This window comes from Kogia breviceps, chromosome 1 (assembly GCF_026419965.1).
Source record: "Kogia breviceps isolate mKogBre1 chromosome 1, mKogBre1 haplotype 1, whole genome shotgun sequence".
Lineage (NCBI taxonomy): Eukaryota > Metazoa > Chordata > Mammalia > Artiodactyla > Physeteridae > Kogia > Kogia breviceps.
In genome coordinates this window covers 42233786-42258324 of record NC_081310.1, presented here as the reverse complement: position 1 = coordinate 42258324, position 24539 = coordinate 42233786, and the positions used below count along the sequence as shown (strand labels likewise).

Sequence of the window (24539 nt, the reverse complement as noted above, 5' to 3'; positions counted from 1 at the left end):
ATGGCCATTCTGACCGGTGTGAGATGATATCTCATTGTAGATTTGATTTGGATTTCTCTAATGATTAATGATGTTGAGCATTCTTTCATGTGTTTGTTGGACAATCTGTATATCTTCTTGGGAGAAATGTCTATTTAGGTCTTCTGCCCATTTTTGGATTGGGTTTTTTTGATATTGAGCTGCATGAGCTGCTTGTATACTTTGGATATTAATCCTTTGTCAGTTGCTTCATTTGCAAATATTTTCTCCCATTCTGAGCGTTGTCTTTTGGTCTTGTTTATGGTATCCTTTGCTGTGCAAAAGCTTTTAAGTTTCATTAGGTCCCATTTGTTTATTTGTGTTTTTATTTCCATTTCTCTAGGAGATGGGTCAAAAAGGATCTTGCTGTGATTTATGTCATAGAGTGTTCTGCCTATGTTTTCCTCTAAGAGTTTGATAGTGTCTGGCCTTACATTTAGGTCTTTAACCCATTTTGAGTTTATTTTTGTGTGTGGTGTTAGGGAGTGTTCTAATTTCATACTTTTACATGTAGCTGTCCAGTTTTCCCAGCACCACTTATTGAAGAGGCTGTCTTTTCTCCACTGTATATCCTTCCCTCCTTTATCAAAGATAAGGTGACCATATGTGTGTGGGTTTATCTCTGGGCTTTCTATCCTGTTCCATTGATCTATATTTCTGTTTTTGTGCCAGTACCATACTGTCTTGATTACTGTAGCCTTGTAGTATAGTCTGAAGTCAGGGAGCCTGATTCCTCCAGCTCCATTTTTCGTTCTCAAGATTGCTTTGGCTATTCAGGGTCTTTTGTGTTCCCATACAAATTGTGAAATTCTTTGTTCTAGTTCTGTAAAAAATGCCAGTGGTAATTTGATAGGGATTGCATTGAAGCTGTAGATTGCTTTGGGTAGTATCATCATTTTCACAATGTTGATTCTTCCAATCCAAGAACATGGTATATTTCTCCACCTATTTGTATCATCTTTAATTTCTTTCATCAGTGTCTTATAGTTTTCTGCATAGTTTTTGAGTGTCTCTCTTTGTATAGGTTTCTTAGTAGTTCTCAGTATTACATTGTATATACATAACTTGTCACAGTGTCCTAGAGTCATCATTTTACCATTTTGAGTGACTTATAGAAACCTTACCTCCCTTTACATCTCTTTACCCCCCCCCCCATTTATAATGTAATGGTCTTAAATATTTCCTCCATACATTTAGCACCATATCAGACAGTGTTATAATTTTTGCTTCAGCTGTCAAGCATACTTTGGAAAACTCAAGAGGAAAAGTATAGCCTATCATATTTACCCATATTTTTGCTTACTTGGTTCTTTCTTCCTTCTTGAAGTTCTAAGGTTCCTTCTTTTCTTATTTTCTTTCTGTTTAGAGAATTCCACAATTCTTTCAGGGTAGATCTGCTAATATATTCTGTTAGTTTTCATTTATCTGAGAATGTCTTGATTTCCCCTTCATTTCCTGAAGGATATTGAGTATAAGAATTTGTATACATTAAGTATAAAAATCTAGGTTTATAGTTCTTTTTTTTCTAGCTCTTGATAAATTTCATGCTACTTTTGTCTGGCCTCCAGAAGATGTCTGATGAGAAATCCACTGTCAGTCATATTGTTTTAACCTTGACCGTTAAGGTATTGGGTTTTTCTTGACTGCTTTCAAGGTTTTTATCTTTGTCTTTAGTTTTGAGAAGTTTAATTTTAATGTGTTTTGACTTTAGATTTATTTTATTTGAGGTTTGCTCAACTTCTTGAATCTGTAGGTTTATGTCTCTTACCAAATTTGAGGAGTTGTCGGCCATTATTTCTTTAAGTACTTTTTCAGCCCCTCCCTATTCTTTCCTTCTGGGCGCCAATGTCACAAATGTTAGATTATTTTTATGGTTCCAGAGGTCCCTGAATCTCTTTTCTTTTCTTTCTTCTTCTTTTTCTTTTCTAAAATATATTTGCATTCCACTGTTCAGCTTTGTTAGTTTCTATTCTCCTTTTTTTCCGGTTTGCAGACTATTTCCTCTGTCTTCTCTATTCTGCTGTTAACACCATTCACTGAGTTTTTTATTTTCGTTATTATATTTTTAAGTTCTAATATTTCCATGTGATTTTTCTTTATGTCTTCTATTTCTTTGCTGAGACTTCCTATTTTTTCATTGTTTCAAGCATTTCATAATTGTTCATAAAAGCATTTTCATCAAGTAATTCCAGCAGCTCTCATCTCATTTTTGGCATCTACTGATGGACTTTTTTCACTCAGTTTGAGATCTTCCTGGTTCTTGGTATGATTAGTGATTTTCAGTTGAAAGCTGGACATTTTGGGTATTATGTTATAAGACTTTGCAGATAGTCACACACATCCTTAGTTATCCTTTGGATTCAGAATGTTTCCTGCTTTCACATGGTAGCACTAGCTGCCAACTAACAGCTTTGACAGCATCACCTTTGTCACAAATACTAGTGTATTTATGTGATTATTTGAATATTTTGTTCTGTTTTGTACATTTTTATTAAAATGAGTGGGAATTATATGTGGTAGTACACTTCATTATTGAAAAGAAATGTCTCGAATTTAATACCATTAAAGCAAAGATGGAAATCATCAGGCATACTGAAAGCAGCAACGTTTAAACGTCATTGCCAACACTCATTTGATTTGAAGAGATTATCTGTGTTCTGTTGTAAAAACGAAAAATGTCTATAAGATGTTGGGAATAATGTCATTAAATATTATGTCTAAAAGACAAGGAAGATATAATAAGGGGTTTTATTTTCTTATTTTTAGTTCTCAGGAAACAAAATCCTCATATAACATGTACATCTGTTACTTGTCTTTTTCATATTCAGCTATATACAAGTTTTTAGGGACACACTGTATGTGTAGTCTGCCAGAAACCATGTTGCCTTCCCCAAGTATTTGTTGGAATGTAAGGCATTGTACAGAAAGTTTAAAAATGAGTAAAACACAGTACTTGCCCTCAATTCAATTTGGCAGAAATTAATTGAGTTCCTGCTGTGTGGAGTGGAGTATATAGGCCTTGGAAAAATGCTGGCATGAGATCTTTCCCTAAAAGACATTACAATTTAATGGAAAATACAAACACATATACAGTTTACTCCATTGTAAAGTTAAATTCTTTTAAAAATGCTAGATAGGGTACAGTCTTATAGGAAAGAGAGAAAAAGTATGTTTATATCATAATAAAAGACAGTATAAGCACAAAATGTTTTATTAAAAAAAATCATAGGAAGGAGGCATTACCCTCTTTCTAAACTTACACGTATTAATTTGTCCTTTGCTAACTTTTATTATGAAATTTTTGTCATCTCAGAAAACGTATTAACTTGAAAAGGGTTTTCATGATAACTCTCATTGCTTTTCTCAAAACCTCCAACTCAGTCTTTCCCTCTTGACTTTTACAGACTACTTTTGTCTCCTATACCCTGAAAAACTTGAACCTATCAGGAGTCATTTTCCTTCAGCTATCTTCTACCTGTATACATACTTATTTAATCCAAATCCATTCTCACCATATTTTTCCCAGACTTGGGAACAAGGTTTCCCACCTTAGTTCTCTGACCTCATTTCCTCCTGTCTCTTTCAGGATCTTGCTCTGGCAGTCACCCCTTTTTGTTCCTAAATCTTCAATCTCTTCGTCACTACTGGCCCCTTCCCTTCAACCTATATATACGCTCAACAGTCTCTCACCCTAAAAAGGCTTTCCTTACCTCAGTAAGCCACCTGGTCTAATCTGTTTCCTTTTCTCATTCCTGTATCTCAAAACAGTACTCTGCCTTTCCTCACTGTCTCTATTCTAATAGCCACAATGACTTTATATAATAATTTATTATATACATTAATTATACATTAAAATGACATTTTAGATATATTAGATTAACAAAATATATTATTAAAATTAATCTTACCTGTTTCTTTTTACCTTTTAAATTATGGTTACTAGAAAATATAATATTATATATGTAAGTCTTCCTCCAGCTTTTCATGTAGCTGGCTCCTTCTCATTACTCAGATATCAACTTAGAGACCTTCTCTGCCTGAACACTATCTAAAGGAGTTCTGCCAGTCTCAATCATGTCACCATGTTCTGTTTTCTTTTCTTTTTGTAATTTATTTATTTATTTATTTTTGGCTGCACTGGGTCTTTGTTGCTGCTTGCATGCTTTCTCTAGTTGTGGCGAGCAGGGGCTACTCTTCATTGTCATGTGCAGTGTCTTCTCTTGTTGTAGAGCACAGGCTACAGGCACACAGGCTTCTGTAGTTGTGGCACATGGGTTCAGTAGTTGTGGCTCGCAGGCTCTAGAGTGCAGGCTCAGTAGTTGTGGTGCACAGGCTTAGCTGCTGTGTGGCATGTGGGATCTTCCCAGACCAGGGCTCGAACCCATGTCTCCTTCATTGTCAGGTGGATTCTTAACCACTGCGCTACCAGGGAAGTCCCCATGTTCTGTTTCCTTCTTGACACTTTTCACTGTCTGAAATTGTCTTGTTTACTTGTATATCTGATAATTGTTTACCCCAACTAAGTAGTAAGCTTCATTAAGGTAGGAAATTTGCCCATTGGTGAAGTTTCACTACTGTGTACCTGGTATCTAGAATAATATCTGGCATATAGTAAGTAGTTATTCATTTGTTGAATGAATGGTTTCTATTCTTTGATATGGCTCTCTCTGCCTCACAAACCTGGTTAACTCAAGACTCTTAACTTTCAAGACTCAAGTAGCACCCCTTCCAGGAAGCCTTTTCTGACTGTTCCCGTCCTGAAAGACTAACCTATTGTTGATTCCTCCTGTATGCACAGTTACACAGTTGCACTTTCACATTGTGCTTTTGTTTATTTTACATCTCTCCTCTTTCACACTTAGTCCTTAATAGTTCTTCAGTACCTTTCTGTTCTCTAAAATATACCTGGTTACCTGGTAGACATTCAGTACATGTTTGTTGAATGTAGAAGTAAACAGATTTTTCTTTGCAGCTGATCTTAAGTATTATAGCTATATAATAAATAACACAGCTTATAGTAGTAGACACTCAATAAGCATTTGTTGAATGAATAAATGAATTCCTATGTACTTTTTCATCATAAAAACAATATAGCAACATTAAACTCCTATTTAAATCATTTATAACATATCATCACCCTGATGGTAACTGTTTTCTTTAACCCACTTTCTTCCTTTTTCTTTTAGTTTAATTATACAAATAAAACATGGATATGTATATATCACTGTAAAAACAAAATTCAAATAATATATAAAGTTAAAATGAATCCCTTTAATAATCTTACTTTCCTCATCAGGGATAGCTACTTCTGTATTTCTATAAACATAAAGTTATATACACTCTGAAATAATAATATGTATATACTTTTAAAATTCTGTTTTCCACATACCTTAGAAATATTTTTAATGTTACTTAATAGTTTTATGGAACTATTATTTCAAGTTGAAGTGGACTTAGAGAAACAGTGCTGTCTAGTACAAAAAAAGTTCCTTGGTTAAAGAGTCCTATTACTAGTTTCCTCATTTATCCTTAGGCCTAATGATTTCCATTTTTGTCTTAATCATTTTAAGATTATGAATTTTCTATAATCACAGAGTTGGACAGAGGCAGAGTCTGGATTCAAACCCAGATCTTGTGACTTCAAATCCAGTTATCTTTCCACTTACTGACAGTCTCACTGAACTTCAGCTTCCTTATCTGTAAAATGGGAATATAATGTCTGTCTTGCCTGTCCTAGGATAAACTGATAGCCAAACTCACTCATAACTCAGCTTACCTTTATAGGTTTGGGCTTTGAAAACAGTGTCCCCTATCTATTTTATTTGTTTCCTTATTTAATTTCAGATTAAAACCTGATAAACTCTTACCAGAGTAGAAAGGTTTTGGTTGAAAGAAAACTGTTCACTTTGTTTTTACACAGTGCCACTTTTTCATATTTAAAATATCCTTCCTGAAATATGACTCACAATGATGTCCATATATAATTTTTCTGGTTTTTCTCTCAGCACTTTTCCCAACATATTATTTTGCTATATCCTTCCTATGATGGTTAATGGGTACAAAACTCTAAGAAGCTTATTTTATTTGTTTTAGATTCACTAGATACCAATTATCATACATTTGTGTGGTATTAATTATGCTTCTAACATGGCCGGTGTGTAATAGAAGCTTAGTGTAGAATACCAATGACTTGATTTTCTGTGATTCTGAACATTACTAAAGTGGGCTACCAGAGTTAGCCAACAGAGAATTAGATGTAATTGCTTGCCTAAAGTGATAATATCTTCCCAATACAACCTCTGAATACCAATGAAGTCAGATGATTTCAGGGAGAAGCACTCCTCATTTGGGAGATGGAAATGATCAAGTAGGGTAGTAATTTTTAAAAGACCAAAATGTAGCATATGTAGACCAGGTACATGTTAATCATTGAAGAAGTTCATAAGATAAAAATTACTTATTATAAAATATTCTGTTAAAATATATTTTTTAAGTCAGTAAGTCCTTGTGTATGTTTCATAGCAATTTCATAGAAATAATATGGGCTTAGAGGAAGGCAGTTTAGCCCATTGTCCCATTTTAAGAATTATATTCTGAGGATAGAACTTGTTTTAAAATCTAGAAGAAATAACAAAATTAGCACATTACTTTTAGTTTCATTATCAAATTCCTTTTAGGTCTTTATCTCTGTGTTGATCTTGTTTTGAAAATACGACAAGAGTGAATTTTATTATGTTTCTAAATTTGCTTTATTCTTTGCAAACCTTAGTAGATGAGTTATGGAATTTTTTTGAATGCAACCATGATGCTAATTATTGAACAATACGACTCAGCTAGATTCTGTATCTGTGTATAGAATGAAGTGAACAGGTATGTTAGAACACATCCAACTAAACCTAAATAATAAGTAAATATTTTGTTAGACCTTTTAAATGATAATTCATATGGCACAGTGTTATAGTATAAATATTAACCCAATTTGCTCTGATGAAGAAAAGTTTTTGTGAAAATAGTTTAAACCTGAATATATGTTTATATCCAAGCTTGACTGTTCATTAGAATCAATTGTGGACCATTTTTAAAACTTCTGTTTCTGTTCCCTACCACTGACTTTCCAGGAGAAGAAGGTGAACAGTGGTGTGCTGGTATATATTTAAAAACTAGCTCTCGGGTGGGAGTGGGGATGGGAGCACTGATTTGCAGTGTTTGCTGATTTCCATGGTATAAATACGGACTGCTACCATAGCCAATTTCAAGCTGCTAAGATGATTAACATGGAATGTTGGAAAAAGATGTATAGTATTTTCATTATATAGATACAATAAACATATATAACCTAAAAGAATAGGCCTTCCCTGGTGGCGCAGTGGTTGAGAGACTGCCTGCCGGTGCAGGGCACACGGGTTCGTGCCCCGGTCCGGGAAGTTCCCACATGCCGCGGAGCAGCTGGGCCCGTGGGCCGTGGCCGCTGAGCCTGCGCGTCTGGAGCCTGTGCTCCGCAACGGGAGAGGCCACAGCAGTGAGAGGCCCGCATACCGCAAAAAAAAAAAAAAAAAAAAAAAGAATAAATAATATCAAAATTTAGTAATTAGGAAGTGATAAATTTGTTTTCCTTACCTTTATTTTTAATATAGCGAATTATAAGTTTATGTAATTTAATTTTTAATAATGACTATGTTTAACAACCAGTTTGCAAAGTTTTTGAAAATTCGACAGTTGGTTCATAAAGCTGGTACAGACTGATGCTAACACAACACTGGAGCTCAGAGATATCTGTATTGTTTTAACCAACTAAGTAATTTTGATGAAAGCAACCTGCCAACCCATTATTTTTCTGAAATACAGATCTAATCCTAAGTCCCAAGAAGGCATTCCACAGTCAGACCCAAAATGTCTTTTCCAGCTTCATTTCAAATCATACCCACTCCCTCACATCCTCTGTGTTTCACCCACACTAGACTTAGATTACTTGCAGCTTCTCAAAAATACCTTGCAGTTTCCCACCCTCATGGCTTTTCATTATCTTCTTTTAGCCTTGAATAGCCTTGCCTCATCTGCCTGACTTTTGTAACACTATTTATCCTTCTAGAAATAACTCAAATGCTGCTTCCTCTTATTTCCTACTGCTGGAAACAGTCCCATTCTCCTTGATGTTCTCATAGTCCTTTGTTTATTTTATTTTGAGCTCAAATTTATCATCAATAACAAATGGCTGTTTCAACTTACTAGATTATAAATGTCTAAAGGGTGCCTTTGAATAATACTGTACTTAACACTTTACTATCTAAAAATGATTAGTAAGCACTTGTTTTTTTGTTTGTTTGGCCGCACTGCATGGCTTGCAGGATCTTAGTTCCCCTACCAGAGATTGAACCCCCGGGCCCCAGCAGTGAAAGCACCGAGTTCTAACCACTGGACCACCAGGAAATTCCCAGTACTTGTTTATATTAATAGGAAGGATAATGGATAATGCACGATACATCCTTTACTTTCTAAGCCTTTGGGAAACAAACCACAATTTAAACTTTTTTTTGAATTAGATGACACCTTTTTTTCCTGATGATTGAGGACCGTATTAGTAGTAGTTGTATACCTATATCCTACACCCAGAGAATACAAAGAAGATCACAATGACTTTCAAACTTGTCATAGAAAAGTTTCAGAGAGAATATACAGAGCACTTGAGAGTGAAAAAGACTAGGTTGTATAACTACCTTTGCAAATTATTTTTATTATTCTGATTTAGTGCACTTTATAGTGTTCTCAGCATAAAGCCCAAAATTACATTATAGTGTTCCCAGCATAAAGTCACATTAAGTCTTTGTATCATTAAATAACATCCAAAGGAAGCAAACATATCATTCTTTGCTTTGTGATTTGAGAGAAATTTGCTTTCATGTTCTTAAGGATACATTCCTCATCAATCTGTTGCTTTCTGGCATTTTACCTAGAATTAAAATTATCTGATTGCTTTCACAATAAGTATTAATATCTACATATATGAAGGAAATGTTGTTCTAAAGTAAAAACAATCCAAGAATTTCTTAAAGCAAATGCAGCACATTCCTTGTTACTGGTGTTTCATAAATTTTTTCATCATTGACCCTAAGCTGCCACCTGATGGCAAAAACTAAAATGACAACTTTTGTAATATTCAAAACCTCCATTGCAGTTATTTGAAATTTTATGTTTTCAGCATAAAGCCTCTAAACTCTAAATGCACATTTGTACAAATTTTGTGTATTTGGTGAATGTTTGATAATTATTTGAACTTCAGAAGAATCCAATTTATTATTTAACTTTTGTTAGACAGAGATCCTACTAAGGAGATTTCTTTTAAAATCTTATTTCCTTTATGGAGCTGGAGAAAGAATCTGTTTTTAAATTAGTTTTATTTAATGACGAATTTTACCTGAATCTAGTAATTTTCTCTTTCCCTTTTCTTTCTTCAGAACGAGGTCACTCAGACACCATAGTGTTCTTTTACCTGTGGATCGTCTTTTGTATCATCAGTTCCTGTTACACCCTCATCTGGGATCTGAAGATGGACTGGGGTCTTTTTGATAAGAATGCAGGAGAAAACACTTTCCTCCGGGAAGAGATTGTATACCCCCAAAAAGTATGTACAAAGAGTCCTTGGGTTTATTTTAAAAAGAAAAACAAAACAACAACTCATGTGTACCTATTACAATATATACCCAATCCCAACCTAATACAATTAGAGAAAATACTTACGAAAAAATACTAATCCATTCAGTCAGCAAAAATGTATCAGATGTTTACTATATGCTAGACGCTATAGGAAATAAAAACAAAGTAAAATTCTGGTTCTCAAGGAGGCCTTAATCTATATTCTAAACAGATAAGTAAACAGATTGCAATACAATATGATAAAGGCTAGAATAGAGGAATAAATAACTTACTATCATTTATGATTTATTTTGACCATGCAATTCCCTCCCTCTCAAATGCCGTCTTTTCCCGTTGTTTACCTTGCAAACTCTTGTTCCTTCTTTTTAAGTCAGTTTTTTACTTTCTCTAAGAAGCCTTTCTTATTTCTCCAAGCATAATTAGCCGTTCGTACTAATCCCATTTTACCCTATACAAACTTCCATTATGGCAGTCATCACACTGTATTTTATTTACCTGTTTAGGTATCTATATCCCTCACTATCCAGCATAGTCTCTGGCATACAGGGACTTAATGTCTGTGGAATGAATGAATAAATACTTGACTGAATGAGCAGCGCTATGAAAGCTCGAAGGAAAGGGGAGTGCCTGACTTTGCTTGGGTGCATCAAGAAGGCTTCTCTTTTCATTTATTTCAGTCAGTTTTCCTAAAGTTCCAATTTGATTAAAAAATATATGGATAATTATGTGGAAATTATTTTAGCATCATATATATATATATATATATATAAATGAAAGGATGAGAGAGGCTGAGTTAAAAAGTCAAAAGGCCAAGAGTATCTTTACTCAGATATTAAAAGAAATTAAACAATGAACTGGGAATCCTTATAAGTGAATTCTAATCCCAGCTCTCTCACTAACTTGCTGTATAACTTCAGGCAACCAGACTACAGTGTATTCTTTTCTATAAGGTAGGGTGTTATACTGGATTCTCTTGATCCTTTCCCAATCCTAAAATTCTGTGATGTGGAGGAGATTATAAATTGGGTCACTAATACTTTATACTGTGTCAGAATGTCACCAGTACCTCAAAATTGCACTTTGAAAATGCGTGAATGTGTAGTATTTAATTGGTGATTAGGGAAGGCTGTTTTCAAGTGTGAGCATTAAAAATAAATGATAGGAGAGTGAATACGAAGAATAGTATATTAGGGTAACTTTGTATAAACAAATGAAGGCAGAAAAGGAGATGTTTACTGACAGAGGTTTTTTTTTTTTAACATAAGCTGTAGCAATCCCAATGTGCGAATTTAGAATATATGACCAAGATACTAGATATATCTTTATAAGTCTCATTTGAAAAGAAAATTTAAAAAAGTAATAGTAAGCACAAGTCAGACAGCAGACATGCATTCAAGTAAAGATGGCCTTTTGTGTTCACCAAATGTATGTGCCTTATTGCTCTTTGAACTGTTCTTGCCTTACTGAGAGAGATAATACATTTATTTCTTATTACAGTGGTTGCTTTGATGAACTGTTTATATCTTTATATAAATATTCATTCCTCCATTTAAATAGTTCTAACTTTTTTATTTCTATGTAATAATACTAGTTAATAGAATCAGTTTTTCTGTTATTATATATTTTCATGACCCTAGAAAATAAAGTATATGCTTTTGTACATTATGCTTTGCAAATGTATAAGAAAAATGTTCTAGGGGATCACCATACCCCTTTCAATTTTAAAAAGGCAAATATTGGAATAAAATTTATTCTTCTTAAAAAGGGAAGAAGCTATTTGCTGAGTCCAGTGGTACTTCATTTAAAAATTAACACAGCTACATGTACCTTAAAATCAGTTCCTCGGCATTAACAACACATACTATTGAGCACCATACCCAGGTCCAGGAAGCATTTTTGTTATCTCCATATTAAAACTTAACTTTTCTGCATCTCTTGACCTCAAGTTAAGTGTATTCCTCCCCAAAGACCTTCAATTTTTGGTAACATCAGCTCCCACATCAGTGAAATGTGGATCCACTTGACTGGCTCTTAAAGACACATGAAATTGCAGCTCTTCACTGAGAGGCCTAATAATGAGTTCACTGCATGTGGATTTATCCAAAAATTACATTATCGCTCTATTGGATGGATGGGGGAGGGAACAGGGAGATATGTTAATGTGTTAAAAATCTTCATAAAATTCATCATAGTAAGCAGTGGATAATGTCTAAAATTGATTAATCAAGGTATAGCAATATACACACATTATTTAGAAATGTGGAAGATAAATAATAGAAGAAATAGCTACAAATTTTGAAAATGTTTGTCTCTAGAGAATGGGACAAGAAGGGGACTGCTAATTCTTTTGTTTAATAGGCTTCTGACATGACTAGTATTCCTTTGTTAATTTTTTTTTTAATAAAATAAGTGCTATGGCTTAATACATATCAGTTCTAGTTCCCATAAGATGTCATAACCTTTAAATACATATTTTTAAAGAGCTAGATATCCAGAGATTAATAGAAAATCCATGAATTACAATTCTGGTCTATTGGCAGTTTGTTTACTTCAGACTTTTGTGTAGGTAAGTGTGGACTCTCAAATACTGGGTACTAGTATCTGGAAAGATTAGTTGAGTGCTGTCTTCCTCATGTGAAAATGGAACATTCCTTAAATTTAACCGTGTATGTGAAATCCAAGCTTAATTTTATTTACTGACATCAAAAAGCAAGGCAGAATTTTTTCAGATGGAGGGTAAGGCAATTTGAGAATAAAAGTGCAAATAACAGAGTTAATAAATCTGCTAATATTTTCTAATAGTAACTATTGAGTCATTAGTGTATCACATATATTAGAGTATAATTTCAATCAGATCAAGGATTTCATCTGGTTTGTATTTCTGGGGTCTAGAAGAGAGCCTGTTATACAATATGGGAATGAAGTTTATTTTCTAAATGATTACTGAAATTCAGTAAAACAATATTTAAAAATTCATTTTAAATATTGTACCATTTAAGAAAAAAAACCTAAATTGGGGAAATCTTTCTAAAATATAAAACTCTTTAACCTGTGCTTGTCAGTAGGATATGTAACTCTTGTTACTGTGCTAGGTGTGCTTATTTGTAAGAAACATGATGGTAAGTGTACTCAATTTGCTTATTATTCCTCAGGCCTATTATTACTGTGCCATCATAGAGGATGTGATCCTGCGCTTTGCTTGGACTATCCAAATCTCAGTTACCTCCATGACTTTGTTGCCTCATTCTGGGGACATCATTGCTACTGTCTTGGCTCCCCTTGAGGTTTTCCGGTAAGCAAACTACTGAAAAGTTTATCGAAGATTCTTTTTACCCAAAAAGTTGCTCAGTACTTATAAATCAGAATTTATTAAAACTTATACTTGAAAAGCTTAAATTTTCCAACTTTTCTCAGACTTCTCATCAGCCTCAGAGTTGGAAAATCCTGGTTGAAGGACTAAGAGATTAATTCTTACAAAGTTAAAGTAACTGCTGATGGTGACTTAGAAGCTTTTTTAGAATTGGGCTCCATTTGAACATCCAAATGGCTAATGAACATACAAAAAGGTTCTTAACATGCTTAGTCACCAGGGAAATACAAATTAAACCTACATTTGAGATACAGCTACTCATCTATGAGGGCTAAAATGAAAAATACAGACACACCAAGTATTGATGAGGATGTAGAACAATTGGAACAATTGGAATTCTCATACACTGCAGGTAGGAGGAAACTAGTACAACAGCCATTTTGGAAAACTCTTTGTATCTACCAAAGCTGTGTATGAATACCTGGGTACATAGTAAACAGGAGTGCTAACCTAAGGCCACCAAGACCCGCATACAAGAATGTTCACAATAATACTATTTATAACAAACCAAAATGGAGACTACCCAAGTGCCCAGCAATATAGAGTGAATAGATAAATTGTGGTACTTGCACACATGCAATTCTATCCAGTAATGAGAACAAAAGACTAAATAACAACATGAATGAATCTCACAAAGCAAAATATTGAGCAAAAGAAGTTAGACACAAGAGTATGTCCCTGTATGATTCCAAATTTATAAAGTTCAAAAGCAGGCGAAACTCATCTATGGTATTAGAAGTCAAAATAGTATTTGCCTTTGTGGGACAGTGACTGGAAGTGGCACCAGGAGAATCTCCTTGGGTGGGGGGTGGAGTAATGTTCTGTTTTTTGATCTGTGTGCTGCTTACATGATGGGTTCACTTTGTTAAAATTCATCATGCTGTGCCCATCAGATTTGTTCACTTCTCTGAATGTGTGTTATATTTAATAAAAGGTTTTTAAATCAGAAAAAGAAAGGAAAGAAAGAATTGGGCTCCATTGGAAGGGTCATGAGTGGAAATAAGGAGGTAAAAAAGTCTTAGAACAGGAATTAGAATTAAAATCTTTTGAGAATCATTTTTTGCAATTTAGCAGTCTGGGTTATTCAGTGCAACCTTCTCAGTGGAAACAATAAAAAATACCAGATAAAATGGTTTTTTTTAATCTTCCTAACTAAAAACATTAGTGATCTGACAAAATAGCCCAAATGCTAAGTGAAAGCAGATATCCCAGGATAAGCAGAACACTAAAGCCAATTTTGCACTAAAGAAATTTGCCAGACCTAGAGACTTTGAGATTCATTTGTGATAGCCAATTCAAATTTGTATGCACCTAATAACATAGCTTGAAAATATGTAAAGCAAAAATTGACACTGCTAAAAAGTAAAAGTAGATAAAGTTACAATTTTAGAGAAGGATTTTAACATACTTTTCTCAGTAATAAACAAGTAGTCAGTTAACCAACTTGACCTAATTGACATATTTAGAGGACTGCATACAACAAGTACTAAATACAAATGCTACACATGGAACGTTTACCAAAATTAACCATATTCTGGGCTGTAAAGGAAATCTTAACATACTTCAGAGCAGTAAAATCACAAAAAGATATCTGAAAATTCACAAATGTTTAGAAATTAAGCACCACATGTATAAATAACCCATGGTTGAAGTTGAAATTGCAATGAAAATTTTTAAATATTTTGAATAGAATGAAATTGAAAATGTAACAAAAGAAAAGATGAAATATAGCTAAAGCCATGCTTAGAGGAAAATGTATAGCCTTAAATGTATATATTAGAAGAGTATACAGTTCGATTTTAGAAAAAAGATTTAAATAGCAAATCAAACCTCAAAAAAAGTAGAAGGAAGAAAATATAAAGAACAGCAATCTATGGAATAGAAAACAGACATATAATAGAGAAAATTAACAAAGCTAGTTAGTTCTTTTAAAAGACTAATAAAATTGTTAAAATGTTTAAATAGTACTGATCAAGGAAGAAAGGAAAGAAGGCACAAATTACAAATATCAAAAATCCTGGGCTTCCCTGGTGGCGCAGTGGTTGAGAATCTGCCTGCCGATGCAGGGGACACGGGTTTGTGCCCCGGTCTGGGAAGATCCCACATGCCGCGGAGCGGCTGGGCCCGTGAGCCATGGCTGCTGAACCTGGGCGTCCAGAGCCTGTGCTCCACAACGGGAGAGGCCACAACAGTGAGAGGCCTGCATACCACAAAAAAAAAAAAAATCCTAAAGATGTTTTTTTTAAAAGAGCATGGCAATATTATGAGCAATTTTGTGCCAGTAAATTTAGAAATTGAAGTGAACAAATTCCTCAAAACACAATTTACCAAAACCAAGAAAGAGGAAATAAAAAATCTGATAGGTTTATATATAGTAAAGAAAATAAATCCATATTAAAATTCTTCCTACAAAGAAAACTGCAGGGAATTCTTCCACATATATGAGGAGGAAATATTATCAGTTTTACACAAAACTCTTAGGGAAATGAGACAATGAAAGGAACACTTCCCAGTTCATTTTGTGCAGCCAGTATGACTTTGATGTCTGAAACTACAAGGATATTTCTCATGTCCAGGGATGCAAAAATCCTAAACAAAATATTGGGTAAATAATCCAACAATATATAAAAAGGGATAATACATCACAACCAAGTTAGGTTCATTCCCAGAATGTAAGATGTAATATTCAAAAATCATTTAACATTTAAAAATCAGTCTGTGTAACTCACCACATTAATGAATGAAGGGGAAAACAACCCTCAACAAATATAGAAAGTGCCATTGAGAAAAGTCAATACCTGTTTAAGAAAAAAAACACTACAAAAAAAATAAACAAGATCATATTTAATGGTAAAACACTGTAAGTTCTCCCTTGAGATCAGGAATGAGATAAGTATGCGTGCTGTCACCACTTCTATTTAACATCATACTGAAGGTATAGCTAGTGCAATGAGGAGAGAAAAAGTATAAGGATTAGAAAGGAAGAAATAAAACTATGATCATTCATTGGTGACATGACTGTATATGCAGAAAATTCAAAAGAATTTACAAATAAGCTATTAAAATGAATATATAAGGTTGACATAAATTAATATTCTAAAAAAGTCACGAACAACTAGAAAATGAAATTTTTAAAAATATACCATTTTGAATAGCCCTGGAATGTATCAGATACCTAAAGGAATAAATTTAATGAAAGGTGTATGTATGTGAAAATTGACAAGCCAGTTCTAGAATTTATATGGTAACAGTAAGGATCAAGAATATCCAAGACTATCCTGAAAAGAATGAAGTAAAGGACTTATACTCTCAAATATCAAAACCTATCATATAACTACCATAATTAAGACAGTGTCTGACGAGACAAAGAAGAGACAGATAGGCCACTGCAATAGAATAGGGAGTCCAGAAACAGATCCACACATTCATTGACACTACCTGATTTATGACAAAGGTGGCTATATAACAGTGGAGAAAAAAAGGTTCTTAATAAATGATATTGAGTCAACTGGATATCCATAAGGGGGAAAAAATAAATCTCAACTTCCACTGCATAATGTATGCAAAATCAATTCCAGGTGGATTGCAGAGCTAAATATGAAAGGTAAATCAATAAACTCTCTAGAAGATAACAGGGGGGCCATAAAGGCAGCTTTAGGTATACAGTAATTTTTTATTTCTTGTTTCTGAGTGATAATTACACATTGTGATCACTTTATAATAGTTAACCAACCTGCACACTTAAAATTTGCACACTTTTATATATTTATGTTGTGCTTTAGTTAAAATACTTATTTAAAAAAAAAAAGGCAGCCCAAAAGAAAGGATTATCTTTAAAGAAATGGCTGTTAGATTGACAGCTGACTTCTCAACAGCAACAGTGGACATCAGAAGTCATTAAAATGGTATCTTAAGTGTGCTGAACAAAAATAACTCCCTACTTAGAACTCTTTACCCAGTGAAAATATCTTTCACAAATGAAGATGAAATAAAGATATTTTTAGACAGGTGTATAGCTTTCCTAGAAGTCAGGATGGGCACATATATCAGGATGGCCTGATAAAATAAGATTGAATCTGGAAACAGTATACTTGTTGCTGTCAGTGCTCTTTCCAAACCATTTGTCAACCCTCCTTCCCCTCTTCACTTTCTCAGGTGTCTAGATTTAGGACCTGAAATTCTCCATCACCAATAACACCTCCCCCCCCAAATACTTCTTTCTCTTTCATGTATGCTGCTTTATACATTAAAAAAAAATTTTTTTTCTAGTAAAAAGAGGGAGCTCAATTACTTTTTTATTCTTGATTTTTTTCTCTTTAAAAAATTATCTGCTTCATAATAGAATCAGATGTTCTATCACCCATTTAAAGCAAAAACAAAACATCTCCTTTGAATCTTCCTTCCTCCAACTACTGCCCATTTTTCTGCTCTCCTTTACAGCAAAACTCTTCAAGAGATGTCTGTACTTGCTGTCTCTGCTCTCTGACTCCTCCCCCATTCTCCCTTTAATTCAACTCAAGTCTTCTTTTCCCAATACTCAAACTAAATTGCTTTTGTTAATAATCAATAATAATAATAGCAAACACTTATGTATTGCCTTCTATGTACCTGGCACTGTTCTAAGCCCTTTACAAATGTATTAACTTAGTGAATCCTCACAACAGTCTTGTAAGTACTGTTACTGTCTCATTTTACTAATGAAGCATAGGTTAAGTAAATCATCCAAGGTTATTATACCTAGTAAGTGGCAGCGTCCATGATTTGAATCTAGACAGTCTCCCAGAATCTGTGCTCTTAGATCATACTGCATCTTTATCCTCTTTATCTAAATCCAGTGGTTAATTCTCTGTACTTATCTTACTTTACCTCTCAGCAAAGCACTTTCTTCACTTGATTTCTCAGAAAGTACAGTCTTCTGTCTCACTATCTATTCTGTCTCAGTTCCTTTACTGGTTCTTCTTCCTCTTCCCAAATTGTAAATATTGGAGTGCTCCAGGGTTTAATCCTCTTTAATCTTCTCTCCTCCACTTATATTATTCCTAAGCCCATGACTTGAAATACTGTTCTTATGCTGTCTATAGTCCTAGACTCTCTTGAACTGCAAACTCATGTCCATGTAGCTACTGAATTTTCCTCTTGGATATATAATGTCTCTGGCCTAATAGGAACAACCCAGATCTCTAGTAAATTGTGTCACCATTCACTGAGATCAAAAACCTGAGACCACTCACATCCCATGTCAGTAAGTCCTGTAGACTTCATCTTCATAAATAAATCCCTAGTCTGTCTGCTTCTTATCACCTCTGTTATCCCCAGCTGTATCCAAGTCTCCATCATCTCTTTCCTGGACTACTGCAGCAGCTTCTAATTGGTCTTCCTTCAGGTGTTCTCATCTTCCTTTGATCTGTTCACAGTTCAGCAGATAGAATGATCTTTTTAAAACAAATCACATTGTTCTCCAGCTCAGAACTCTCCTTGTTTTCTATCACACTTAAAATTCTAAATAGGGCTTCCCTGGTGGTGCAGTGGTTGAGAGTCCGCCTGCCGATGCAGGGGACGCGGGTTCGTGCCCCGGTCCGGGAAGATCCCACGTGCCGCAGAGCGGCTGGGCCCGTGAGCCATGGCTGCTGGGCCTGTGCGTCCGGAGCCTGTGCTCCGCAACGGGAGAGGCCACAGCAGTGAGAGGCCCGTGTACCGCAAAAAAAAAAAAAAAAATCTAAATAAACTCTTCACTATGGCTTATAAGGCCCTCTGTGGATCAGGCCCCTTTCTTTTCTACCTCTCCATCTTCATCTGCCATTTTAACCTTCCTATTCCTCTCCAGCCCCACTGACCTTGCTGTTGTTTTAACACACCAAAGTCCTGTCCAGCTTGGGAGCTTTTGTACTTGCTGTTTCCTCTGCCTGGGATACTTTTCTGTAGGATTTTACCTGACTTGCTTCCTTGCTAGATGCCATCTCTTCAAAGAAGCATGTTCTATACCCTTGACCTGCTTTATTTTCTTCAGAGCACTTACCATTAGCTAATTGTTTACTTGTTTATTATCTGTCTCTGTCATTAGAAATTACACTTATACAGGCAGAGGCTTTGTCTCATTCAGTGCCTTTTCCTGTCATACTGTAGGCATTCAATAAATATTTGTTCAATAAAGGGAAAGAATGAGTACTCTGAAACTGCATTCCATGAGTCCCTTTCCTTTGCCTACTTCTTTCTTGTCCCCTTCCCCCCTCCCCACCCCACCACATCATCTTTTTTCTATTTTATTTTAGTATTCTAGTCCTTAATTCCTTTTTTTGTTTCCATGAGTGGAAACTTGTTATACTGGGTGGTCTACAGTTGACAGTAGTAGTATGTTCAAATTTTATAAGTAATTTGCCTATTCTACCCCATTTTGCTAAGGCGATTTGTGTGGAACTTCTTCCGCCTGGAGAATGAACATCTGAATAACTGTGGTGAATTCCGTGCTGTGAGGGACATCTCTGTGGCCCCTCTAAATGCAGATGATCAGACGCTTCTAGAGCAGATGATGGACCAGGAAGACGGGGTACGAAACCGCCAGAAGAATCGGCCATGGAAGTACAGCCAGAGCGTATCCCTGCGCCGGCCTCACCTCTCTTCTCAGTATGTGTAGCTTCCACTTCTCTGAGATGAATTCCCTTCAGGTTTTAGTACTGGATAACATTTAAGTTAAAAAGCTATCAGGTTGAACCAGATGAAATTGCTGGCGTTCAGCCATCTCTCACCACAAAAACCAGCAATAACAGCAGTTTCATATGATCCAACCTATATATAGAATGTCTTAATGAACACATAGTGTAAAATGTCATTAATATGTTAATATATTAATTAATACTTACTAATTTGGCATTAAAAGTACACTGGGGAAAATTTGTTGGAAAATAATTTACTTGACTCTTCAGTGTATCTTGTATAAAAATCATTTCCAAGTTATAAACTTTAGGAATCCTGGTTCTGCCACTTGCCATCTATGTCATCTTGGCCAAATCACTTTTCTCTATATTATCCCTCATCTCTAAATTGGGATTAATATGGTCCTGCTCATAGGGTGGCTGGTTAGATTAAATTTGTTATGACATGGGATTTAGACCAGTTTCCTCACAGAAAGAGCTCGATAAGTGTAAGCTATTATTATTTTTACTTTTTTACTAAATACCTACAACAGTATTTTTATCAGTTATTTACTTTGTATATTCCTAAAAGTAACAATAAATGCAGGGTATATTCTGGCTGTATTTGAAATTTAGAGACAGTGGATAGCACAGTGGATTGGAGTGAAGGAGGAGACCGGTTGAGCATGAGCAGTTTTCTAAAGGATAAGCGAGTGTGCAGATAGGCTAGAGGCACAGTAAAGACATAAAGGTGGAAATGAGGGGCAGGAAGAAAAGCCATGTGACTAAAACTAGTAACAAATAGTAAGAAAATTTAGCTGAAGTATGATTGTCAAAGGCTGAAAAGGACAAGCTTGATCTTGTAGGCAGGAAGGAGTCACAGAGAATTTTTTCATAGAATGACATTATGAAAGTAATATTTTCATAAGTTTTAATGGCACTGTGCAACATATATTGGGAAAGGGAAAACTCAAGGCCAGCTCAACTAAAAGACCATTGCAGTATTCTTCTTTTTTTTTTGCGGTACGCGGGCCTCTCACTGTTGTGGGCTCTCCCGCTGCGGAGCGCAGGCTCAGCGGCCATGGCTCACGGGCCCAGCCGCTCTGCGGCATGTGGGATCTTCCTGGACCGGGGCACGAACCCGTGTCCCCTGAATCGGCAGGCGAACTCTCAACCACTGCACCACCAGGAAAGCCCTGCAGTATTTTTAAGTATGGAACATTAAAGACATGAATTAGGATGCTTACAATAGGACTAAAAAGAAAATAAGGAAACATTTTAAAGGAAGTACACACACAAAAAAAATAGGAGGTGGTAATAACCCACAGCAGCGCAGAGTAGAAATTGCCTGAGCTTTAGATACAATTTAGAAGTTCTCTGAAGAGGAGAAGGTAGAGAAAAGAAAAACAGCAAGGAACTGAGTCTTAGGGAACAAACACAGGCAAGAGAAAAAAAAGAACCAACAAAAGGGGCAGGAAAGGAATGGTCAGGGAGGTCAGCAGGAAGAACATCAAAACAAAGCATGATATTATTATATATAGCAGGAAGCAGAGTTTGAAGAAGCAAGAGGAGGGGATGTGGAGGCTGGTGGAGTCAGCAAGATAAGGGCCACAAAGGGCTAGAAGGCAGTGCTGTGGGTGGTCGTCTCATTGAGCTCCTAAATTGGAAAGTCTAATCCTTGTTAGTTACCAGCAGAGGGCAACCTAAACATACACTCTTTTTGCTTCAGAAACAAGGAAGCTCTTTGGCAATAGATCTTTATGTTCTATTTCAGGTGTTCAGTGGAAGAACTCTGGGATACTAGATTGCCACCAGAGGAAGACATTTAGAACAATGGAGCAGGTTTTATGTAACGGAAAGAGCAGGGGATCTAAAGTAAGAAGTTCCGAGATTGGGTACCGACTTTGTGACTCATGCAACCTTTAGCACATCCTTAACCTTTTGTATGTCTGTTTCCACCTCTGTTGAGTAATAATAATAATACCCACTTCACCTCATGGGGCTTGTGAGTTGCAGAACATTTTGACATTATCTAATCCCATTTTTCATCCCATGCAGGAATGTCTTTTACAACATCCTGAATAGTTGGTAATCTTATGCTGATTGACAGTCATCAGTGATAGTGAAGTTTATAACTATACGAGGCACCTGCTTTTATTGTTGGATAGTTATTGTGGTAGATAGCTTATGTTGAAATATGCTTCACTATAATTTCAACCAGTTGATCCTGATTGGGCTTTCTAACATAACTTAGTTTTCTGCCTCTTCTATGTATACTTTGTTAACTGTTTGAAGACAACTGTCATGTCTCTCCTTAGGTCTTGTCACCTGCTGGCCAACTCTCCTGGTTTTTCATGTGTACCTCAAATGACTCTTCTATCATCCTCATCATAATTCCTTATGTTTGTTTAATGCTTTACTGATGTTTTTTATATCCATTTTCTCACTTGATATTCATACTATCTCCATGAGGTGAAAGCAGTATTTTGTAAAATAGGTATTATTATTCCTGCTTTACAGAGATGAAAACTGTCACTCAAAGAGGTTAAAGAGATACATCACAAAATCAAAATCCCTCCATTGCACATGACTTGTTTTTATTTCCTTCCTCTGGCTGCAATCTAGTTTCTTAGTGTTTTTCCAGTAATACCTGCAATTGAATATGAAACTCCAGGAACAGTCCATCTGGTGTCCAACAGTGTATGGTGCCTGTGCCTGGTATTTTTAATGGTAGTAAGATTGGAAATATACCTAATACTTTGGATGTGTTTGTATTTTAGTAATGGACTAAGTATTCTTTTTCCTCTTATCGCCACTAGATCCAAGGCTCGTGACACTAAGGTATTGATAGAAGACACAGATGATGAAGCTAACACTTGAATCCTCTGAAGTCTAAATTAACATCCTTGGTTTTCCTACTCTACAGTTCTTTCCTCGACCAACGCAACCTCTAGTACCTTTCCAGCCGAAAACAGGAGAAGACATGTAACACATTTTCCGAGCTCTTCCAGATCGGATCCTATGGACTCCAAACAAGCTCACTGTGTTTCTTTTCTTTTCTTCTGGTTTAATTTTCATTTTCTACTTTTAAAACAAATATTTACTTCATTTTGCCAATCAGAGGACATTTTAAGGAACAAAAACATAGTATCTTATGGATTGTTTACAATCACAAGGACACAGATACCTGTCAGGATGAAGAACAAGCATTGCAAGGACCCTCTGATGGGACGGTACCGAGATATCTCGGCTTCCGCTTGGCCCGGTTTTGACTGGTTGAAACCGGACATTGGTTTTTAAATTTTTTGTCTTTATGTGGAGAATTTTTTCCTTTCCTTCATACCCAGCGCAAAAGCACTGGCTGCACTTGCAGGGAAAGTGCAACTTAGAGCAGTACCTTCATTCACGAAGCTACTTTTTAATTTGATGTAACTTTTCTTATTTTGGGGAGGGTTGCTGGGTGGGTGGGAAATATGATGTATTTGTTACATATGGTTTTCTCATTATTTATGAAACTTAACCATAAAAGAATGATATAACTCCTGTACAGTGAAGGTGATAACAGTGAAAGAAGACAGGGGAAACTAATGTTGGATAGCATTTATGAGGGTTTAGTCCACAATACGTCTTTCATGAGACAACTTGCACCAGTTTGACTTTTTCTTTCCTTTCTTTTTAATTTTAAGCCAAAGTGTTATTACTGATTTTTTAAGTTGCTGCTTCTTTAGAATCCTGAGCATGTCTCATAACAAAGCATCCACACACTTCCACACAACCAGTTGAAATTTCTTTAAGAGCTCTGATACTTTTTTCTTTAAAGGAACAGATGTGGAATACATTTGCCCATATTCCAACCATAACAACTGAAGTTATACCTTATTAAGCTTCAGCATGTAGGGTAATTGAAGTACAGCCTTTACTAACTCAGAATTAGAAGACAGAGCTATTTCAGAGACTATCTACACCCTCATTGGATAGTTTTTCTTCTGGGCCCTCTTACTTTAGCCAGAATTTGATCAAATTAAAAGTCTGTCTTGGGGAAACCATGCTTTTGAGAGCATAGAGCAAATTATCCTTCCTCGTTTACGTTACAGTGATAAAACAGACCTTGGCAGCCATTTCTCCCAGCAGTTTTAAAGGATGAACTGGATTTCATGCCCCTCCTATGATAGAAAAACTGCTTTTAAAATTTGGGGGGCTTAAACTTTGTTACACACAAAAAGTATTTCTTAGAAGTTTCAGACTATCATGGTCTGTACATAATGCTCATTTTCACTTCTTTGTCTAATTTCTTTCCTATTTCCTAAGTCATCCAGATAAGCCCCAAAGCCATAAGGGATTTTACTTTCTTGAATGTGGTTGGCATTACATTTAGTATTATCACTTACTTACTTTAAAAACATATCGTGAGCTTCCCTGGTAGCTTAGTGGTTGAGAGTCCTCCTGCCGATGCAGGGGACACGAGTTCGTGCCCCAGTCCGGGCAGATCCTACATGCCGGGGAGCGGCTGGGCCCGTGAGCCATGGCCTCTGAGCCTGCGCATTCGTACTACCCCTTAGTATACCCTTTTGTCATCAGCTCTTCTCCCATGTATCACAAGTCTCTACTCATCCCTGTCGTAATTCCAGTAGATTAATTAAAGTTCCTGTTACTACCAAAATTCTGCCAATTAACTGACAAATAGTTTCTTTTTAAAGGAGGGGTTTTTTTTCATCTTTATTCTGACAAGTTCCCAAAATCTGTTCCCTTCCTGAATTGAGATTTTTTTTTTTCTGAAAAGTCATAAAACTTTGTGGCCTTTATTACTTTTTTTGTTTTGCCAAGCATGTTCCTTGGCCCAAAACTGAAGAAGATAAGTTTAATTTGGGGGG

The 24539-nt window shown here is 35.6% G+C and overlaps 1 protein-coding gene across 1 annotated transcript in view; it reads left to right on the top strand.

Moving 5' to 3' along the window:
- Positions 1-22752, top strand: part of XPR1 (xenotropic and polytropic retrovirus receptor 1) — a 205073-nt gene extending 182321 nt beyond the window's left edge. The window contains exons 12-16 of the mRNA XM_067030754.1: positions 9471-9637; positions 12822-12961; positions 19439-19660; positions 22488-22509; positions 22595-22752. Of these exons, the coding sequence (XP_066886855.1) occupies positions 9471-9637; positions 12822-12961; positions 19439-19660; positions 22488-22509; positions 22595-22657 (614 nt within the window). The 3' untranslated portion in view covers positions 22658-22752. The remainder of the gene's footprint in view (positions 1-9470; positions 9638-12821; positions 12962-19438; positions 19661-22487; positions 22510-22594) is intronic.
- The last annotated feature ends 1787 nt before the right edge of the window (positions 22753-24539 follow it).